This window comes from Poecilia latipinna, unplaced genomic scaffold, assembly GCF_001443285.1.
Source record: "Poecilia latipinna isolate Pla-1442-1.1 unplaced genomic scaffold, P_latipinna-1.0 Scaffold1264, whole genome shotgun sequence".
Classification (NCBI taxonomy): domain Eukaryota; kingdom Metazoa; phylum Chordata; class Actinopteri; order Cyprinodontiformes; family Poeciliidae; genus Poecilia; species Poecilia latipinna.
In genome coordinates this window covers 94,352-109,582 of record NW_015113880.1, presented here as the reverse complement: position 1 = coordinate 109,582, position 15,231 = coordinate 94,352, and the positions used below count along the sequence as shown (strand labels likewise).

Genomic DNA, 15,231 nt, shown 5'->3' with positions numbered 1-15,231 from the left:
ATGCTCCAAGACCGGTCCAGAGTTTATATAAAATCAAAACTTGTCACAGGGTGTTTTCCTATTGCTGTGTGCCCAGAGTTACCCATAGATGGGGTGGCTATGCTAATGGGGAACGACATTTCTGGAGGTTTACTTCCAAGTCTGGGGGTTTTAGACAGTCCTTTAAATCAGACAACCCCAGACTCTTCAGACTCTGTTTCCATTTCTGATTCTGTGTTGTCTCCATTTTCTAGTGGGGGTGCTATGCTAACCGAAAGTAACTGCATTCCGTTGCTTCCAGATTTGGTGGAGCGGGAGGAGCCTGGTCCACTCTTGGAGAAAGCATCTGCCCCTCTAGCTAGACATTTGTCATCTGTTCCAGCTGTTGAAACCTTGCAAAGATGTGACCAGAACGTGGTAAGTGCTGAACAAGCCAATAAAAAGAAACTCTTGAAGCGTCGATGGTTTTCATCGTTTGCAGGAAGCTCAGATTGGAATAAAAGTAAGCAATCGTACCACCCCCGACCTGCACCCAAACTTAATGTTGTTTGTGCTCGAGTTGCAGTGAGAACTCCACTAAAAGTGGATGAGCTTAATAATGCTGGTAGTCGAGGAAAAAATGATCCCATACGTTCTAGTCCTTCTCTTGCTCCTGTCAATGGCAACACTGTGGCGATAAATGGTTATCCCACACCCAAACCTGAGCAGCAGCATCTTTGCCACACACCAGTCCTGGCTCCATCTGATCTGACCCGACCTTTCAAACTGGAGGTGGATGCCAGTGCTGTCGGGGCTGGACAGCTGCTGTGGCAGTTCTGAACCATTTTGTGCCCGTTTGTTCTGCTGAGTAGCTTGATTGTTTTGTCAAGCTAGAAGCTTGGTACTCCCTTTGTGCCCTTTGTGTGTGTGGGTTTTTTTTTCCCTTCCCCTTTCTCCCTTTTTGGGTTACTTTGAGTTTACGTTGAATTGACTTGTGTGGACATTTCGTAACTTTAATTTGCACCTGACATTCTTGAGTTTGTTAATCCCTCTTGTTTTGCATTAATTGGGGCTAAATTATATTGTTTTGTGAAACTTTCTTTTGCAATAAATCATTTTACATTTCACTTGTTACTCTGGACACATTTTATGTTGCTGCCCCTGGACCCCTAGACCTTGGGGGCGTAACATAAATAAAAACCCAACTATTCCTAGGTGTATGTCAGATATGTTGCTAGTATATAAAAATAATCACTTAAATGTTTCCTCCTGTTATATTTTTAGCTGTTCACTTTGCCCACACTGAAAGCCTGTCCCAAATTTGTTTGGTAGATTTGAGTTTTCAGATTAAACATTTTTAAATTTCTGATTAAAAAAAAAGGTCAAAATTCTGAGATTAAAGTCAGTTTTTTTTTGTTTTGTTTTTTTAGTGGCCCTAATCTTCTAACATAGATTTTTCCCTCTAGTAAAATAAAGCTGAGCTGTATCCTCAGTAAAAGGAAACCAGGTGCACTGGGTATTACTTCAACTGCAGTTTTCAGATGCCGACTCACGTTGAGCTTAAAAAAGAAACCTAAATCTGTCTGCCTTCATCCTGAAATGAGCAGCTCATTGACTGGAACAGCTGCTCCACCCAGCTACACATTTAAAAACAGCATCACCTTTATTTTGTAGGTCATGATGAGATGAACTTTGTCATACTCTCTACTGGGAAGTTATGCAATTCATATAATCTTTAATAACTTGGTTATTTAAGGCACTCCTCAAAGTGCGTGTCTGTTTGTCTTTGGTCTTAATAACAGTGGTTACCGCTGCTTCTGAGTCATACCTGCATAATCGTTTGTTGTGCTGCAAACACACAAAACTTACAAAGTATTTTTGTCCAGTTTCCAGTGCAAATATCTTAGTACACTTGAAATAAGACAAAACTACCTTACAAGTAAATTTTCAGCAAGAAATATGAGTATTTCTTAGGTCCATAATTCCTTATTTGTGAAAAAGTGTTAGTTCCACTGTAATTATTTTTCTTATGGGGAAATTATAAGTGAAATAATCTGTCAGTGGAATAAAGTTTTAAAAAAGATAATAGAGGAATGATTATGATGTTGGTGTTTATTCTTCCTTCATCTCAGCTCAATTTGGTCAAGAATTCATGTGTGGATCAGTTTGCATTTAGTTATTAGGGATAAGAAAGTGAGACTTATAAATCTAAACATTTTTACAAAAAAATAACGTTTAGAAATTAACACTTTACAATAAAGTTAATTCAGTCGAATCAAACGGATGTAATGTCGATCCTAGTAGTGCAGTCAGGTTCAGCTTATTTTTCCAAAAAAATTATAGAATTGGGTTAGTTGTTTTTTGTAGTCATTTCCATTTTTGAACAATTTGTCCCGTTTGTGAGGGATTTTTGTTCTAATATGTTTTTGCTTTTGGACAACTGTTGCAGCTCATACGAATTTAAAAATATCTAAAACACAATTCTTATGAAACCTGAATTCACTTTCAAGAGTGAAACGTTTTTTTTTTTTAAATAAAATAATAAAAAAAACTTTACCAATGTGCTTCTTACCTTCACAGACTATGAAATGATTGCCTTCCTGCTAGTTGTGCGGTCACGTGACTAGTGTGTTTTGGTTTCCTAGCAACAATGAATTTGCTTGTCTCCTTGAGGCCCGTTGCGGTTCTCAACAGAAAGTTAATGACATATTATCACCTGAGAATGAGGCATTCCCAAGTGTTCTAATATTAGAAAGGCTAAAGAAGAAACAAGGAAGTGTCTGAGTTTCCAATAAAAACTTCCAAAACAGAGGAATTTAAAACTTGTCAGTTGTTTTATAGATAAAATAGAATAGGAATTCATTTTAATGTCATTGTGCACAAATAAAGCACAACAAAATTTAAAATGTCATAATCATTCCAGTTCTTAAAAAAATAATTTATGCTTGAAGCAGATATCTTGGGTACAGCACCCAAAAAATTTACTTAAGAGTAGAAAAGTTCTTTGACATATTTTTACTCAAGTAAAAGTAAAAAGTAGCCATTCAAGAAATTACTCAAAGAGTAGAAAGTATTTGGTAAACAGTCTACTCAAAAACTGAGTAACTGGTCAAATTATCAGTCTTCTAATATTTAAAAATTACATAAGCAGAGAGACCAAAATCTAAATTTAAGTGGAAATTTTGGTATTTCAAGAACCAAAATGACTAATTCATATAAGTAACAGAATATATAAAAAAAGAAAAAAATCAAAATCAGTTTCTTTCAATAAAAACTTAAGAAACTATAACAATTTGAATTTTTGGTTAAAACATGTTTGTTTTTCATTCAGTTGGTAGAGGATCCAGAAATTTTACTCAAGAGCAGCGTTACTTCGTAATAAAATTACTCAAGTAAAAGAAGTAAAAATACCACAAAGTATTTTTTTCTAAAGAGTTACTCAGGTAAATGTTACTACCCAACTCTAAAATGAATTTATGAGAGAAACCGCGATTTGTACACGTCATATGGGTGTTCAGCACCGCTCGGTCCCGCCCAAAAAGGGGCGGGGCTTGCATAAAGGCACCTCCGCCAGCTGTCAGCTGTTATTCGTGCAGAAGCAGTGAGCGCTCACAGATAGCTCAGTCTCCTCCACCATGGAAGAAAACAAGAGGACGCTCGTCTATTTGATCACAGGAGGCTGCGGTTTCCTCGGCAAGCACCTGCTCGATGTTTTGCTAGAGAAAGAGGAGAAGCTGGCGGAGGTGCGGGTGTTTGACAAGCACATATATCCTGGGTTTCACGAACAGAGGAAGACGGGTAAGAGCAGGGACCTTTCTTTCTTTTCTCTCTGTCGCAGTAATCCTGTTTGAAACATGAAGAGGTGCTTCGTTTTTAGTCTGCTGGCTTTTACAGTGATGTATAATAACTGGATTGCGTTTTAATGATTTAAGCAGATTTGAAAATAAACATGTTTCTGTACATTCAAATATCAAAATGTTCAGTTGTTTGGTTTTCAGTTGAATATCCTCATTTTATTCAAAAGATACATTTATTGGTTTTTCTTGCGTGTAGAAATTAAATTTGGCATAAATATCCCCTCTGTTTTAAAAGGTGCGCAGTGTTTTATTTTTCTGCAGCTTCAACTTCCTTCCTATATCATATGAGCATAGATAATGTATAATTAATCTCTTATCTTTGCTTGGTTTTCTGTCTGCTCGCATCATATGCTTCATGATAACATGAATAACCTCCATGAGTAGCTGAATAAATGAGCCATTCCGTCTTTGTTTGGGTTTAATTAATAATTGATATGTGACTGACGCCTGTCGTGCTTCCTGAGTGTAATTCAATAACAGATGACTGATCAGCAGTTTTACCTGCCGCCAGCCCTGTGCTGAGGCTGATGAAGGAAAAATGAAATGCTGGCTTGTATGTTCAGCGTTTTAAAACTGGTCTGAACTGGTAAAACATTTGCAACCGATTCTCTGAGCTGAGGTTCAAAAGTCCTTTTCCTTTCTGGCTGTTTTCTGCTTGCGTTGGATTATATCAGCAAGTCAAGGACGAGGCATGAGAGCAAAGATAAACCAGGAGTTCAAGACCTTTCTTAAAATGATAACACACTTCTTCACTCACAGACGAAATCTACAAGATGGACCAAAACACAATACGTCTTAAAATAAACTCCAAGGTTGCTTTTGTTTATTTGAACATTATTTTATTAACTTTTACACTATTACTTTGTTATTTTTACACAATATTTTACATGGGAAACTAAATTTGGAGGCAGTGTACCATCAATAATCCTCCCATGTGAAATGAACGGAACATGTAAAGCATTTCCAGTCAAAACCACAATATAGAAACAAAATCAATATAACAGTTTTTTTGTTTTTATTGCTTGAAAATGTTTATGTGAACATTGTCTTAACTTTTAAAGTATTTCACTTGGGGAAGTGGAGTTTGGAGGCTATGCGTCATTAATAATGATCAATACAAGAAGAATTTAATTTAATTTCCCTTTGGGATCAATTAAGTATCTTATAATTTGAATTTTGAATGAATAATCCTCGCATGTGAAAAGCATTTCCAGTCAAAAGAAAGAATAGGGCTTGCTGAAAATTACATAAGAGTTTTAGTTTTTATTGCCTCTTTAATCTGACATTTTACCCGATTACGAATTCTTTACATTATTTGCACGTTTTTGTGACTTACACGTAAATAAATCTATTTTATTTAATGATTGTACATAATTACAAGGTAAAGTGAAACATATTTACGTTCCATTTATAATCAACATTTGTGAAGTTGGAGGCGAGTGATCTTTTTGTGTAAAATACGTGAATTACGCAGTGAAAGCTTCTGTAATCGTTAACATGCGGCTGGTACCTTTTTACCTTTTGAATAACGGCTTTTTGTATCCTAGCAACACAAAACAGAAGACAAAACCGGATACGACGAAGCACTCTTCAAAATAAAACACTTCCTCTTTCCAAAATACATTATTTTCGGCTATCATCGGCTTTCATGTGAATTAAAAGCGAATGAAATTTAGCGTTAGCGTGCATTTCTGTGACGTGTTTGACTCGATATGTTGCGGATTTCGGATTTATTAGTGTCGAAATTAATCAGTTTAGCGGTTAGCGGTAGCCTCCGGAACCAGATTATGCTACATAGAAGTCAGATTTTACGTCATTTATTTCAATACAACTAAAAACAGCATTGCGCAATAATGAACTTTGATGTCAGGGCGAGTTCAGCTGATGGCCGTCATATCTCATTCACATTTCAAAAGAAAAGCCAATGTGATAGAAGACATATTTCCTCTTGAGCTGATAAGGAAACAATTACTGGAAAATGTGCATTTGTAAGCAAGCAAGAATGGAAATTTTGTAACAAGGAGGTGAACACGTTTATTGACAAACAGCCTTAATTATCCTTAGCAGTCCACCTATGTCTTTTTCTATTATCTCCTGAAATTCTTTGGAAAACAATTTGTTTCCTTGCATGCAATAATGGGTGCATTTGCTTCCTGTTTCTTATGCAGATGAGGTGGAAGTGACTTTAATCCAAGGAGACATCACAGATTACAACAGCGTGTTGGAGGCCACCAAAGGGGTCGACGTTGTAATCCACTCTGCCAGCCTGGTGGATGTCTGGCACAAAATCCCAGCGTCCCTCATCTACTCCGTCAACGTCACAGGTACGTCCCGGAGGTGGCGTGATCGGAGTGATAACAGGAAGAAAGGAAATGATTTCTGAGGAAATCCACACCTTTGTGTGGATTTCCTCAGAAATCCAAAGGTAGTGACATCCTTTACGGCATATCCGTGACGGGATCAAAACGGAAACTATCAGGAAGTTGGATCACATATTTTTCCAGTTAGTTCCCTAAAAACTGGAACATATCACTGGTTTAATATTGGGATTTGTTTCTATACTGTAACCAGATTCCAGGAAATGATTTTTCCATGTTTGCCATGTTTCAGAGGTAGATAGAGTACAAAAAAATGGCACTAAAGTAAAAATAGAACTACTTTAATATATATTTACTCTAGTGAAAGTAAAAAGTAACCATATGGGAAATCACCTTTGGTTAATTTTCCATGTTGAAAACTAACCAAAGGTGATTTGGTTAATTCAGGTAAATTGAGTAAATTTACTTGAACAACTTTTTTTCCCCAAAAAGTTCAAGTAAATGTACGAGAGTAACAACTAGTTACTACCTGCCTCTGCTGAGGCTTTTATTTTTCCTACGCACCATTTCTGAGGAAAAACTCTTGCAGGTTCATTTATGGTGAAGTCCAATTTTAGCGCAACATCAAAGGAAGTTGTGTTAAAGAAAACATTCACAACATGCAACCACACTCCATGACGATCAGGATTTCGAAACACTCCTCTGCGGTTCAATGACGTTTCTACAACTGAAGCTTTAACTGCTTGCTAGTAGCTTGGTGGTTTTTAATCTGGCAAATTACTTCTTAGGAAACCACAAACATTCTCTCTGTCCAAGCGCTTAAAACAAACAAACAAACAAAAAAATCCTCCCAGATGTTTTTTTGGCAATAAGTTAATATTTATTGGAGTCTGGATAATTCAAAAATTCTCTGTTTCTAGAAGTCGATGCTTCTAGAAACACACAGAATTTGTTTGTAGGAGAGTAACTGAAACTAGAAACAAAGGTTTTCTCTAAAATTGTACAGTCTGTAGTTTCTGCTTTTGTTTTATTTTCAATAAATCCCACAGAGTGACTCATCTGTCTGTTTTTGCCCAACAATGCGGCACAAACACAGTATTTAGTATTATTGTCAGCCTTATCTTTGAAAACACATTTCTGGGAATATCTTTGTGTCTGTTGCACATAAATAGTCCACAAAAGCAGGATGGCTAAATTCAAACACGAGACGCCTCATTAATAAAGAAAGAAACTCAATTCTATTGTTTGGTTTTGGATTCAACAAAACGGACAAAACATGCTTTTGTTGTCTGTTGGCTGACTGGGCTTTATGAATCCCCCCTTTGCACAGCAGCAGCAGCGCATGACACAACAGATTCATCCTGAGATGACTAATTAGATGACTGATTCCCGCGTTCATGACAACCCAATGGTGCTTTATTTCATTAAGCGAAGTGGCTCAACCTGGTTTCTCATTCAGTTTTGATTTTAAGGAATGACAAACACTCAGAGAATCTTTCCTGGTACCCCAGAGCTCCTGCTTCTCGTTAACTCTTTCCTTCTAACCTGAGAGATAAAATGCCTCTCTGGTTTTCAGATTCAAAAGTCCTGGGTCGCAGTTCTATTCTTTGTCATCTGGCGCTATAAACTCCATGATAGCATCTTTTATTTTAGTGAGAAGGAAAAGAAATATTTGATTTCAGCTTAACAATAAATAACAATATATATAATACATTGGTTAGAATATCCAATAATTTCACTGAACCGCACAGGACTCTGTTGGAATCAACTCACTCACTCACTCTTTGGTTACCTAGCAACGACCTGGTGAGTTGGCAGCAGTGGATCTGGTTTATACTTTAATCTCGTCATCTACTGCCAAAGAAAATTTAAAATGTAACAGAGGAACCCGAGTCCAATGTTGCAAAATATCAGATAAGTAATAATAAATCTACTGTTTTCAATGCCACAATAAGAGGTTTCCTGTTTCCTGTCGTCATTTTTCGTGTTTCTTTCCAACGGCTGTCCGACTTCGATAATGGAGTCCAGATTTAGTTTTAGCACAAAGGAGGGGGAAAAGGCCTCCAGTCAGCATGTGGATCCCAGACCGCGTTTTAATCTGCTTTTAGCTTCTCATCTGGGAAGAACAGAGACACTCATTTGTTTCAGTAAGGCTTTATTTAATGTTGAGTGAAAGTTAAATGTTCTTTCTAAGTTTGGCTGATTTTTGCCGTCAGGAACGGAGAACGTGATCCGAGCATGTGTGGAATGTGGCGTCGAGCGCCTCGTCTACACCAGCAGCATGGAAGTGATTGGACCCAACGTGAAGGGCGATCATTTCAAGAGGTAAACGTCATTCCTCATCATTAACAACTGAAACAGTCCTCCTTTGATGTTCCCTCTGTCTCTCTTCTTTCTGCCATGTGTTTTCCACATGGCGTTAATCCAGATGTTGTCCGGTCGCCTTCCTGTTTTTCTGGGAAAATAAAACAATAATAATGTAAATCATGAGGGAAGGACATGATATGATTAAGACTGGGTGGCTTCAAAACGATCATAACACAAATTATGAAAGATGTTCATCAGAAAGGCTGCAAACTTCATTTAGGGGTGTCCAAAGTGTGGCAGGGGGGCCATTTGTGGTCCTCAGAATGCATTTGTGGGGCCGCTGACTACAGTTCAAGACTGGTGTAAATTTTACCAGGCATTTCACAAGTTATAGATGAATATTTCTTGTTTATGAGAAAACCAGAGAAAGTGTTGCAAAACTAGAGGCCTGAGGGCCAAATCCGGCCCGCCTGCTCCTGTCACAATAACCAATAAATCAGTTTTTTACATGATGAGTTAAAATGACCTCATTTTCTATTTGCTTGATTTATAGTTTTTCTCTTTCTACCAAAAACAAGACAATAAAAGTCTTCATTCCTTTCACAACGAGCCCTTTTTTTCACTTTGTAATTCATTTTATTTGTTGTTTTATTTATTTATTTTGGACATTTAAAATATCTTCCCTTTAAGAACATTAATAATCTTGATGAAACCCAAAATAACCTTGGAGAGTTAACCCAAAAGTTGTCTTCAAAATGAAAAATACTTTAATCCCAAAAAGAAATTAAATATAAGAAATTCTAAGCCTTTTTTAATTTTTAATAAGACAAAAGTGAAGATATTTTGGATCTTTCATGAATTTCAGATTGATTTTCTGCAGAAGTCACACCAACTAATTTCTGTACCTAAAATGTTCCATGTGTAGTTTATTGTTTTAGTTTGAAAATCACGTATTTTTCACCCACTAGAACTTTCTACTTTACAATTTTGGTGCCAAAAATATTTTTTTAGGGGAGACGTGAAAGCAGCAGTCTGCAGTCTGTGATGTTGTGTATGATTGGCATTTAGCGTTGCTGTACAGACGCCGTCTGGGGCTTAGATTGCAAACATTCCTCTCCTGTCATCAAGTCATCATGCAACAACAGTCACATCTCTGCGTTAGTTATTATTTTAAACATTCCCGTCAATTACCAGCTTCGGTTTATTTCCAGCTGCACTGGATGCCTTTGATTTTTGTTTTGACTTCACATATGGAGGGTGAATGTTTAGTTCTGGGCTCGGTGTGACTAAATGACATGCCGTCTGCACACGTCACCATTATTTTAGGAAGAGACGTCCTGCACTGTGATTAGCCGACCACAACCAACATGCATGCGAACAGGTCTGGGTTTCTGCGACGTCAGACCTTGTGATAAGTTTCCATCCTGCTGATTCTGGAATGAAAAACAATGTGATGAGGTTGACTTGAAAAAGAGGGAACTTCAGGTCTGTGTCATGTAAATATAGCTGCAAAATCCGACTCATGTTTTTATTTTTAGTGCATTTTCATAATGTGTTCTAAAAAAAAAAAAAAGAAGAAAAAAAAATCTTGCGAGTGTTTGGCTGTACTTCCTGTAAAGTTGCTATTTTAAAATGTTTAAAAACTCCTAGATATAGTAAATTGAAACTACTGACAGGCCACAAAATGTATCAAGATAAAAATTCAAAAATTAGTTTGATTCTTTCATTTATTTATTTTTGTTTTAACTGCTCAACAATAAACAAAAATGTTAACAAAATCTGCATATCGGAAAAGATCCATAAGATGAAACTCAACTTCCAAAGATTTTAGCTTCATCGGTTGTTTTCTGTTTTGTTTTGCAAATTTTTTACTATTGTTGACATCTGGTAAGGGGCCGAACAAAATCATTTCAAGAGCCATAAATGGCCCTTGGGCCACACTTTGGACACCGCTGGCTTGAAATCATGAACCAAATTTGTATATCTATCAAAGACGACCTTAGTAAATACAAACCAATGAAAAATAATAATAATTTTTGACCCCTGAACTTGACAATGTATCTGAGAAAACTGGAAATAAGTCCAAACTTTGACTAGGCCACTCTCAAAACCGTAGTTTAGCTCCTTTTTTTTATTTGAGCCTTTCAATTGAATCCAGCATTCTGTCATGGCTCGAAACGGCATTTTGTCCTCCAGCAGTCAATTTAAAACTTAATCTTTCTGTGTTTAACATTTAGCCTGAAACATTTCCAGCAACAAAAGTCAACAGAAATCATTAAGATCTAAAGAAAACAAGAGTCTTAGAGACACAGAAGCTTTGTTTTTTTCTAAGTTCAGATAAGTAATAATTAATCTACTGAAGTAATAACCTAAGTTTTAAGTTTTAAGTTATTACTTTTCTCCGTTGTGGTCTTTGAGGTGAGTTAACTTCTGGATCAAACAGGCTTCTTGTTTTTCCTCCCTGGTATGTTGATATTTAAGAAAGCTTGGCTGCGTTTGGCTGCAGCAGGTGAGGTCATGACGTTAATGGTGATGGATCGCAGTCGCAAGATAAAACTCAGTCAGAATATTTATAAAAAGAGGTGGATTACTTCATTCGAAACATGCTGCGGCAAACCTCTCCGCCTCGCATCCCGGCAGCATCACATCAGAATTATTCAGCTTTTCCCCTGACGGTTGCAACATGAAGTCATGGGGAAACAACGAGGCTTTGTTCGCCCTGAAAGAGACGTGCGCTGATTCAGGAACGCAAACTCAGAGCAGGTCATAGGGTTGCACAGAAACTCAGGATGGATGTTCTGAAAATTTTCATCAATCCGTGCAAACTTTCGTTTTGACTCGCAGCTACTGAGGAATTTGCTTGAAATGCATTTTTCTCATTCAGGCCAAGGGTCAAAGGAACTTTATCTGCTCATCCGACATGTTTCCATGAATATACGTGCAGAGAAAACTCCCAGCAGCACTCGACTGATAATTTACATTAAAAGGAGATGATTTTCAGAGTTTTAAATGTGGCTTTTTTTTCTTTGCAGAGGAAATGAAGACACAAAATATGAAGTGAAGCACACCATGGCGTATCCCAAGAGTAAAGCAAAGGCGGAGAATATTGTCCTGAGAGCGAACGGCAGTCAGGTAAGACTTTGTTTTCAGAGCTGGACGGTAACTGGTTACATTTACCTGAGTAACTTTTTGGTAACAAATCTACTTTTAGGGGTATTTGTACTTTTACTTGACTAAGATTTGTGGATTATTGACCCACTGCGAGCAACTTCACTAAATGAAGAATAAACATGTTTTAGAGAAAAATTTCGCCAAAGACACATCTGCAGTTTCTGAAAAGTTTCATTAGTTTTATAAATTCACCAGACACACACACTTTTGTTAAAGCTTCATAAGTTTTAAGTTGAAAGAAATCGATTTGGAAAAATGTTTCTTTTGCCTGATTTTGTAATCATGTTATTTATCTGAAATATTTTCACTTTTGATATTTCAAAATACAAACATTTCCACATAAGTTTTATATTTTGACGAGTTAATCTGAGCTTGAGTAATGGCTACCTTTTAGTTTTGAGTAAAAATATGTTGAAGTAGTGCTGCTCTTACATGGGTGTAACTTTTTAGGCTCTGCTTGTTATTTGAAGAGCTTCTTTCTGCCCTCCCTGCAGGGAGAGTGCATGAAAAGGCACATTTGAGCTGTTGACGTCGTGTTTATTCACTGTAATGTAATTATTTGAGATCTTTTCTCCAAATCCCTGCAAAGCTGTTGAAGTAAAGTTAGCTTAAAACTAAAACACAGTAACAACTGTGGTTTACTTAATCACTGTGGAAGGCCTGGTTGGGTTTCAGCTTGGAGAAATCCTCATAGAGGGGTTTTCCTTGAGCAACGTCTTTGCCACAGAATGCTCCTCCACCTCCCTTGTTGCCTCACTGGGGTGTTATTCTGCTTTATGCAATCCAAACCCATATGACCCATTTAGGAATGTTTGTTTTTCTTTTTGGAGGTTAAAGGGATCACAGTTTTCTAACAGAGGTTTGAACAACCAAGAATCAGCGCACAGCTTCAGTTGTTACAGCTAGAAACTCGATCAGGCATGAAATCTGGGTGTAGTGATGAGCTCAGACATGAACCTTCACATAAAGACGGTTACAAAGTTGGCCTCCTATCACCTTAAGAACATTTCCAGGATTAAAGGACTCACCAAGATCTAGAGAAACGCATAAATGCACATATTTGACGTGTATTGATAATTTTAACGCCGGCAATTAAAATGTAATGTCTGTTACTTGTTTTTAGTTCTTGTCTATATGATGTTTTTATTTTCTCACAATGTAAAGCACTTTGTTGAAATGTGCAATATGAATGAACTTGTTTGTTTGCGTTCTGCGCAGGTAAAGGGTGGGAAGCGTTTGTACACCTGTTCGCTGAGACCGACGGGGATCTACGGCGAAGGTCACCAGCTGATGAGAGACTTCTACAACCTGGCTGTGGAAAGGGGAGGCCTGGTCATCGGGGGCGTCCCAGATCACATCGAGCACGGCCGAGTCTACGCAGGTAGAAACCTCCATGTCCAAAAACTACAATCTACTTTCTCTTCAGAAGAGTGGCTTGCTTTTGGTTTTCTTTTTCTTTTAAACCAGTTCAGTGCATTTCAAAGTACAGCAACTTGCATTCAGGGCAAAACTAGAAGCAGAAGTAAATGTAGCACCGGCACTTCCTCTGCATTTCTCAGAAGGTTGTTAAGATGTTTGCACTTGATAATAATTTCATCAAGCTCAAAACTCGTAAGCAGCTGTTAGAAACGGATGTGTAAGGCATAGTTCGACGTGAAGAAGAGCAACTGTAGAAATATTTCACATCGTTCTGTGTTTTATACATAAATGATCGACTAACGACTAAACGCTAAGTGGCCTTTTTTTTTAATCTGTAGTTTTTTTCTTGTATCAGGAGAACTAACATTATTTCCATAACACAAATATTAATAAAATAAATAATAATAAAAGATTAAACTACAACAACCTAAACACTAATACGTTGTCTTAGTCAATCGATTGGAACAAATTTTAATCTAATAAACCGTTAATTGACAATTTATTGTTTGCATCCATAGTTTGTTCTACGACACACTGGGACAATTGTACATAGATTAATAAAACTGAAAAGGAGAAGTAAGTTTCCGCCAAAATAATCAGAAATTTTGAAATTGTCAGAACTTTTCTAGGAAAATTTTTGAAATTTCAGAGTTTGAAAAATGTACAATTAGCTGCAGAAAAACTGAGAAATTTTGATGTTAATGTCAGAAATGTTCAAAAGCTGAAAATTCTTGACTTTTGAAATTTAGTTTTTTCTAGAAAAATGTTGATGTTAAACTCAAAATGTGTTTATTTTATTTTATTTTGTTTTGTGGAGGAAATTTACTCCTCCTTTTATTCTATGGGCAGCTTGAGCTCCTTTATGAAGAAAAATAGGGTTAATATTTACATCTCTCACTGTGCAAACGTGGCAGAGAGCTACCTGAAAAGACTTGCAGCTGTAATTGTAGTGAAATTTGTTCCTAAAGTGTAGTGATTCAGCTGATTGCAAACAACCCTGGAATTAACCGTTCAAAGAAAGCAACAAATCCAGGGTGGAGATTTTTCATGCTTTTTTCATTACTCAGTTTCAGAGTTAGTCAGGATGACCTTCCACACACGCCTACTTCTTGTATCTGAAATGTTTATTTTGATGTTTGGATCCCATCAACCCTGTAGTTTTTGGTGAAATGTCACATTTCTCATGTGACTGACTGCTGGAGAGAGCAGGTTGGTATTTACCCCTTTGTTTGTGTTGCTAGGTAACGTCGCCTGGATGCATGTACTCGCAGCTCGAGCCCTGAAGATGAATCCTGAAAAAGTTGCCGGCGAAGCTTTCTTCTGCTACGACGAGTCGCCCTACAAAAGCTACGAGGACTTCAACATGGAGTTGCTGTCCGAGTTCAACTTCCGTAAAGTCTGCATGCCGGGCATCGTCCTCTGTTTCCTGGCCATCCTGAACGACTTTCTGCGCTGGATACTGAGCCCGTTCTACAACTACACGCCGCTGTTGAACCGATACACGCTGGCGGTGGCCAGCACCACCTTCACGGTGCAAACGGACAAAGCACAGAGGTATTTCCAGTACCAGCCCCTTTACGACTGGAGTCAGTGTCTAGCGCGAACGCAGTCGTGGATCAGAACGTTCCCAGCAGACAAGCAAAAGGACAGCTAGCTTCACCTCAGCCACTACAAAGTCTTTTCACACGCTGCTACGTAAAGGAGCGGGATCCAGATCCAGAAGGACTTGTGTTTCTTGAAACACCCTGACCTGCGAAAACCTGCAGGTACATGCAGACGCTGATGAAGAGTGAAAATAAAATGTTAAATCACATCTTAATCACAAGAATACACCATTTCTGGCTTCTTCAGTAGTGTGGTGGTCTATAATTAATATTTTATATGAAAGATTTCTTTCCAACGGACTGCAAAAGATTAAGTCATTTTGGTCTAACTTCTTGTGTAAACATCTTAGTTTTGTCTTATTTCAAGTGTGCTAACTTACAAGTAAGTTATAGGAGTTTATTTTAATGATATGCCAATAGTTTGGGCAAAAAAATCACCACCTCTTTCTTTCCAAAAGACGTTTTGGGCAAGAAAAAAAACCCATTTTGGGGAAAGAATGACTTTAGGAAGGTGGAAACAAAGATACAGGAAAACCAGGAAAACATTTTGCTCCACTGTCAAATTGTTTCACTCAGAGCTGGTACTGTTTTCATCCA

General features: G+C 37.5%; 1 protein-coding gene across 1 annotated transcript; it reads left to right on the top strand.

The window, feature by feature from the left end:
* The first annotated feature begins 3,516 nt into the window (after positions 1 to 3,516).
* hsd3b7 (hydroxy-delta-5-steroid dehydrogenase, 3 beta- and steroid delta-isomerase) lies at positions 3,517 to 14,858 on the top strand. Its single transcript, XM_015054623.1, has 6 exons — positions 3,517 to 3,756; positions 5,984 to 6,139; positions 8,350 to 8,458; positions 11,473 to 11,572; positions 12,830 to 12,992; positions 14,272 to 14,858. Exons 1-6 carry the CDS (start codon positions 3,594 to 3,596, stop codon positions 14,682 to 14,684), a joined length of 1,104 nt encoding a protein of 367 aa, XP_014910109.1. The 5' UTR covers positions 3,517 to 3,593; the 3' UTR covers positions 14,685 to 14,858.
* The last annotated feature ends 373 nt before the right edge of the window (positions 14,859 to 15,231 follow it).